The sequence below is a fragment of the Malus domestica genome, chromosome 04 (genome assembly GCF_042453785.1).
Source record: "Malus domestica chromosome 04, GDT2T_hap1".
Lineage (NCBI taxonomy): Eukaryota > Viridiplantae > Streptophyta > Magnoliopsida > Rosales > Rosaceae > Malus > Malus domestica.
In genome coordinates this window covers 9,272,886-9,280,469 of record NC_091664.1, presented here as the reverse complement: position 1 = coordinate 9,280,469, position 7,584 = coordinate 9,272,886, and the positions used below count along the sequence as shown (strand labels likewise).

At 36.0% G+C, this 7,584-nt stretch overlaps 1 protein-coding gene across 1 annotated transcript; it reads right to left on the bottom strand.

Moving 5' to 3' along the window:
* Positions 1-2,831: 2,831 nt before the first annotated feature.
* LOC103444755 (hydroxymethylglutaryl-CoA synthase) lies at positions 2,832-7,244 on the bottom strand. Its single transcript, XM_008383704.4, has 12 exons — positions 6,861-7,244; positions 6,015-6,121; positions 5,459-5,591; positions 5,176-5,319; positions 4,895-5,053; positions 4,652-4,725; positions 4,474-4,549; positions 4,303-4,358; positions 4,112-4,199; positions 3,853-3,993; positions 3,621-3,770; positions 2,832-3,242 (listed from the first exon to the last, which is right to left on the bottom strand). The coding sequence occupies exons 1-12, from the start codon at positions 6,921-6,923 to the stop codon at positions 3,036-3,038; spliced, it is 1,398 nt and encodes a 465-aa protein (XP_008381926.2). The 5' UTR covers positions 6,924-7,244; the 3' UTR covers positions 2,832-3,035.
* Between the last annotated feature and the right edge of the window lie 340 nt (positions 7,245-7,584).

Below are 7,584 nucleotides of genomic sequence, written 5' to 3'. Positions count from 1 at the left end.
TTAAATTTTTCAACACGAATCAGATGCTGTAACTATTCTCTATCAATGAAGAAGAAGAAAATCGAAATCCGAGTATTTAACAAGACAAAGAGAAATATTATTAAATCAGAAACTGATTGATAAGTGTAACGTCACTCCGATTTAGGTGATTGAGAAGAGCATGTAGACTGGAGGGTATTCTAATTTAGTTCTTTGTTGATTTAGGTGATAGAATAATAGTATGTTTGTTAGACCAATTCTTTCACGAGTGGTCAAATGGGATGAAGCCAAAAGAGGGTTTGGATTATGTAGTTTCTGTTACACATATCTGTTTGAGTGACTATGTTGAATTGCTGGCAAGGGGTCAAGTTTATGAGCTCCCCTTGTTACTATAACCACCGAACGTTGTTACGAGAACTTTCATGTCACCAGTTATATATCATTTTTAATCTCAATATCTTTTCACATCTGAATATCTCATACGGAAATAGAAGAAAAAGAAACAGTATATGTTGTTGTAAGTGATTTTCTTTCGATTATTAGTGTCCCAAAATTACAAAATTTCTTGAGAAGGGGGATAAACAAAATGTCCAAAATCAAATATCTAGGTAAATTATTATCCAGATTCCAGAGAATATTCTTGGCTGATTCCTATATTACCAACCCCTAATTGGGTTATGGTGGACAATTAGCATCAAAGTGCATTTTATAATTTTTTGGCCCCTAATCAATGACCGCAGCGCGACGGCTTTGACTGCCCTCATCATACTAAGCTTTTCTTTTTCATTATTAAGCTTGAAACCCAGAAGCACCTTAACTCTCACCTATTCCCAGATTAGACAATAGAAAAACTCTCCTAATCCGGTTTTGTACACCGTCACGTGATGTATCAGAAATGTACAACGGATGTATGAAATTTGTAGAAAGACGCAGTTGGTGTAACCAAGTTTGTCTCCCTTATAAGCCACATATATGTTGAGCATAATGAAATACTACACTTAGTTTGCATGTGATCCAATATCTTTGTAGATAGGGTATTAGGTTTTCATTCATGCTTCTCGAGTTCGAAACTTTGTCCCCTCCTTTAAATTGTTGTAATAATTTCGAATTCTCTCCTTCCTTTTAATAATAATAATTTTTTATTTTTAAAATTAGTACACTTAGGAAATGATTTCCGCTAACTCCTTTTCTCCTCCAACATTTGAACCGAATAAACCAAAGGAGAATTTGAACATAAAGCCTCGTTTGACAGCTTGAACTTTACTTACTATTTCAGTTGAATAGGAGAAAAATAATCATCGGATAGTACTAACTAAATCAATCGGACGTTTAGTACTATATAGGATTAATCTGTCCATTGAATAATACATCGGACTACAATAATATTTTACAAATTTTCACACAATAATTGATGTTATATGGAAAAAATGGAGAAAACCAAAGAAAACCAAAATAAATAAATAAACAAAATTAAACATCATTACACTGACAAAATTTATGAAAGAAAAAAAAAACATACAAAAAAAGGAAAGAAACCCAAGTATCTCTCCCAATCGTGTCTTCCCTTCTTCATCATCTTCCCATGCATCAAATCCCACCCTCCCATACGAACTCACTACCTCATTTCTTCAATCTCCCAAAATCCACATCGATTCACAAACCAAAACAATACTACTTATTAAATTGAAGATGCAAAATGACGAAGAAAAGAAATCTATTTGCTAGAAAAAAGACGGATCAATTAATTGCATAAGAGAGAGAATAGAGAGGCAAACAGAGAGAGAATGGAGGAAGAGGAGTAAGAAGAACGAAGTATAACAGATGGAATACATGAGGAGGAAGAAGAACAAAGAACATCAGATGAAGTTTGTGATGAATAGGAAGAGAAAACAGAGAAGGTGCAGATTCGTTTGAGAGCGAAGATAGAACGTGAAAAAAGTTGAGGTTTCACTGTAAAACCAATTGACAATATGAGAAGTAGCCCAACCTCTTATAAGCTCATGTAAGGTCATTCCTCCCATCAATAGGAGACTCATTATCAACACACCTCCTCACGTGTGGTGAAATTTCAAGCCTAACACGTGGACAACACAACTTGGATGACGTGAAGCACGTGTACTAATTTTATAAGCTCATGGGACAACCTGCACTAATATCATGAACAAAGTTGAGATTCCACTGTAAAACCAATTGGCGATATGGGGAGTAGCTCAACCTCTTATAAGCTCATGTAAGATCCCTCCTACCAATAATGTGTGACTCATTTTCAAGAATCTCAACGGAACGCATTTAAATTATCCCCTTACTTTTGGAGGGTATTATTTAGCAAGTGTGAGCCGTACTAAATAAGTGAGCTTGGGATATTTAATTGGCGGCTAATTTAATCCAAAATGGGCCAAACATCTCTCTCGCACTATTATTCCTATTCGTGGTCTAATACGGCTTAACAAACTAGGACAAGGAAATTTTAACCCAAAAAAAACTAGGACAAGGAAATATGAGCAAGGAGAATGAGAAAAACCAACAGGATCCTCTTCGGATTCTTTTGGTGAGGATCCTGAAAATCTATAAATCGTATATGTACATCGTACATCATTTGATCAATCTTTGTCAGGTACTATTTGTATTTAATTTTAATTAAAAAAGTTTAAAATGATTTCTAACCACACGATGTACAATGAACAGATATAATTCACGAATCATCAGAATCCTCATGTCCAGGAATGCAGCGATCATTTCGTGTGTACTTTTTCAAGAATGCTTTTGCAAGTACAAGTAGAAAACCAAGCTACGAGACATGGGCTTGTGATCATGGGCCTATGATCATGGTTTTCAACAATCGTGGACAATCATTATCATTCAACAATTTTATTAAAAAGAAAAATAAGAAGAAACAAAAACAATTTTTTAAGCTGACAATACTTAGCTGCCAATCAAACTATTGGCTTTTAACATACAAACTTAGGGAGGCCAGCATGTTCTGTTTTACGAGTTAGAACTGGCATCTAGCTACATAAATCTCAACTTAACCATGTGACCGGCTTGAATTACGTCCATCAGTGACCGTTGGCAACCACACCGTTGGCATTGGTGGTGGCGGCCGCATCCTTCTTGGCATAGAATCTACGGTACTTAGAGTCGACTTCGGTAAGATAGTATGTGCCTGGAAGTAGAAGGCTAATGTCCTGGTTGGTCACAAAGTCTTTGCCTCCATACCTGTGCTCCATGATCTTCATCACTTCAACAAACTTCTCGGGAGGGAACTGCATCAAAAACACACGTTGTTCAATAAATGAATTCCTTACCGAGGTGCTTTTCTAATTTATCAAGCGTGATAACTCGACCGATTTCCCGTTGGACAGCATATGGTTCTAATTTTCAATAGCACTCAATTAAACGTGGTGTTAAATGCATCATCATGCATGACAACGTTCAGGGCAGAGGAAAGATGGCTTTCATGTTGCCAAGGATTTTAACATGGCAGTTTCAAAAACAAAGTAATGAGCAGTATGATTTATTGGAATCACATTGTAATCAAGATTATTACTCAAAGACGCAAGCATTACTTGAGAAAAATAAAGTTTGTTTGTATCTGAATAGTACGACTATGCTTACAGAAAAAGGAGGAAAAAAACTAGTACCTCATGTCTTGCCTTCAACTTCTCTCCAACATTCATCACGGCTGCGATGTTCTCCAAGCTAAAGGGCTGTTGACCAGCATTGAGACGCAATGAGAACATGGTTGCAGTTGAGCCACTTCCATAAGAGAACAGTATCACCCGCTTGCCATCCTGTTATCAAACAAAACTTATTAGCCCAAAAAGTTCAGGAGGAGAAGTCGAGCCTTTTGGATAAGAAATTTATGGGATTTACCAAGGAGCTGTGCTTGTTGTGGAGGAGGGATACAAATGCCGCATAAAGAGATGCAGTGTACATGTTTCCAACTTGCTTTGGTACCAAAGTTGTTGGTACAACCTTAGCGTCGTATAGGGGCTTAGCGACTTGCTGGGATGCCTGTAGTTAAATAAATCGTGAACAATGATCAGCAGATATAAATAAAGACTATGCTCACAATCAAGGGAACCGAGAAAGCTGCAAGTGTAATAGGAATTTTCAAGGGTTTTAACAGTACCTTTTCAAGATCCCGGCTATTGTAGCTATCATCACCAGGAAGGTCAGCAAATGGAGCCAGCTTTTCTTTACCCGCCTCATCGATGGAGCTGCGTATGGAAAGAGAGAAAATAAATCACCACGTAAACATACATTAAGAATAAATGTGCGGAGGATTATGATTCTTAGACGGGATTGAGGAAAAACAAGTACCTTGCATTCCTTACGGAGTCATTGAACACCAAACGAGCAAAGCTTTTTTGTACGAGCTGCAACAAATCAAAGCACAAATTATTTTAAAAGGAAAAGAAAAACATTCAAAATCTCAATTGTAAACCAGAAACAAAGATCAATTGCAAGATCACAAGTTCTAAGAATATATACCTTGTTATAGGGAGAATGAAATACGAAGTACTCAGCATCAGCGATAGAAAATTGTTTACCTTCCAATTTCTCATACCTATAGAAAGAAAGAAAACAATTAGGCATTTACATAGGAACAAATAATAGCGAAAACAATACAACAAAGTCAAATGACTTCAGTATTTTTACAAGAACTCACTTTTTACATAATTCCTTGTAGCAAGAATCAAGAGCCTTTAGATAACAAGTCTGAGAAAGCTTTCCGTCAACAACCTACAAACATTTCACAGGAATGATAAATTAGGATAAAAAGGCCTAGAAACCTATCACTCAAGGTTAAAAATATAAATTGTCCAAACTCAATTTGGAAACAAAGAAAATAAGAACAAATGATTCCTACTGTCCCAAACACATATATGTCAAAAATGGTAAGAAGAATTACCGGATATTCACTAGCAAGGTCGGGCTTGTAAAAATCATATACGTGAGCCATATGACTTCCCCTAATTTTGCTCTCAAAAGCAAGAGGAGCATCAGGTCCAATCAGCATGGCAATGGCAGCTGCTCCACCAGTTGGTCGTGCCGGTCCCTCTGCGTAGACCTGAAATAGAAATTCTCCCATAAGATAAATAGAATAAAAGTACAGACATAGAGGTAATGTAATTGGAAATCTGTGTTGGACTATTATCAATGTTATAAATAGGATAAAGTAAACGGTCATACCGCGCTGTCAGTGCACACGACAAGTCCATAGCGCCCATCCCATGAGCTACTCTCCACCCAATTGACACAGTTGAATAAAGCTGCAGTTCCTCCATAACAAGCATTAGTTGAGTCAACACCTTCAATGTCAGTGTTACCGTGTTTCTGCATATTTGATATGAGAAGGAAGTGTCAGAAAAAATTATCTATCGACATTAGCTCATAAAATAGGATACCAAAGAAACATCTTATTAAACAGGGTAAAGACAGAGCATATATCTTCTAACAGGGGAAAAAACAATACCTCAAAAATTGTCATCAGGAAGGTCTTAATAGATTTGCTTTTGTCGATCACAGTCTCACTGCCTACTTCCAGGCGACCAATTTGTTTTGGATCAATCCCATATTTCTCAAGAAGGGAGGTAACCACTGTCAAACTGAAAATTCAAAATTCAAAGTTAATGACTATAGAGTCTCCACAAGATTATCCGTAAAGTGATATAATACATATATAACACAAATATTACAAGGTAAAGCCGTAAAGATACGGTAAAAACCATAAATAGTTTTAAGACTAACATGCACATCAGAAAAGAAATGTGATCAAGAAGATGAAATTATACTATGTGACCTGGTCTTTTTTTCCCAACAATTATGATCATGTCCAAACTGGACTAGAAGGTTGCATTATCAATGCAATTTTTGGTTTTAAATCATCAGCTTTCGACTGATTCAGACAGTTTTCGAATCATGTGCTCTTAAACCTTGTATTTAATACTAAATGCAATGGCAATGAGCGGCTTAATACAATGTATTAGGCTACAAAAACATTGAGGATTGAATGTAGAAATAACTAGTACCTCATTGAGATGACATCCTCCACCTCTGAACAAAACGCCATGCAATCTTGTCCAAGTCCGATTGTGTACTTCCCCTTGCTGGCACCATCATGAGCCTCCAAGGCTTCCTATTTTGCATAGAGAACAAAAACTTTCATTAGTTGACGGAAATCTAACTAGTTTGGTATGGCTAACAGGACATCATGATGCAAATATTGCTAGGAGTAATATTGCTTCAAACACCCTACCGCTCTTCGTGTGCGCGATTGCAATTAAGAAAACATTACATGTTCATTTTATTCTGGAAATTCAATCAAAAACTCCTTTCACTTAAAACTTTTTATTTTATTTCCTAAGATTTGTTTTGTAAATTATGATCAGCTAATCTACAAAGTTGTCATCTTTCCAATTGGACCCTTCAAATTTATAGTCACTGCCTGTAAAATCAAAATTCTGAACCAAAAAACAAAGCTCAAATTACATTTAAATCAACATATACTTAAGTTCTAATAAATCGATATATATAATAATAATTTTTAATCCGGTTCCAGATCAAAATGTCTAAGAACATTTCTTCACACGTTAATGCAAAAAACATTCAAGAAAAAAAATCAACTACTCAATTAACTGAGTTGCTTTCTGCTTCTTTTTTTTTTCTTCTTTTTTTTCTCTGATTTAAGAAAATATCGAAAAAAAAACTAAAATGATTATTAATTTCCATATCCTCACTTGTTCAAGCAACGAAAATAAAATTACAAAAATAAAAAAATTACAGGCACGACGAGGAATCGTTGTGAATGTGAAACGAACATTAAAAATTTAAAAGAAAAAAAAAACGAAAGCAGTTTGAGAGTGAGGGATCGTCACCTGCTGAATACAGGTAGGGGGGAAGTAGATGTCGACGGCGAGAATTCCGACGTTCTTGGCCATTTTCTCCGGCGTTCGTTCGAGTCACTCCGACGAATCAAAATCCCTCGTCGAGCTGAGTTTAGAGAGAGAAAGAGTAGAGAGAGAGAGATGTGTGGAGGTTTGGAGGTGCTGTACAAATGGGAGGCTACGCTGTATATTTATAGGGGGAGTGAGTCGCAGAAATGCAGACTTCGTGAGCTTCGTGCAAAAATACGATGCGATGGAGGGCGCCTTCTATCTTTGACCGCCAACTTTTGTCAAATTTACTTCCCTTGCCCCTACTCTCACGGTGACAAACGGCATCATCCATCCCCCATTCCCCGGTGGTTTTTTAATTAATGTTGTTATATTTTTCTACCCACTTTACATTTATGTATTTGGCTCTCTCTTTTTCGTAGTACTAAATGTCGTCGTGTTTTAGTTGTTAGATTTTATTTCTGTAATTATTAAATTTTTTATTTTTAATCTAACACATTTATTTTTCTTATCACTCAAAGTTATGTAATATTATAAAAAGTTCATATTTATCATAAAGATTTTATAATAATAAGTGGGTGGATAAATAATCCTCTGCCTCAAATATCACTTGCTACCTAGTACTATAATCTAATGGTATCTTCTTTACTTGTAAGTGAGATGTCTTCGATTCTCATTGAAAACGATCGTTTGTTAAAAAATAAAA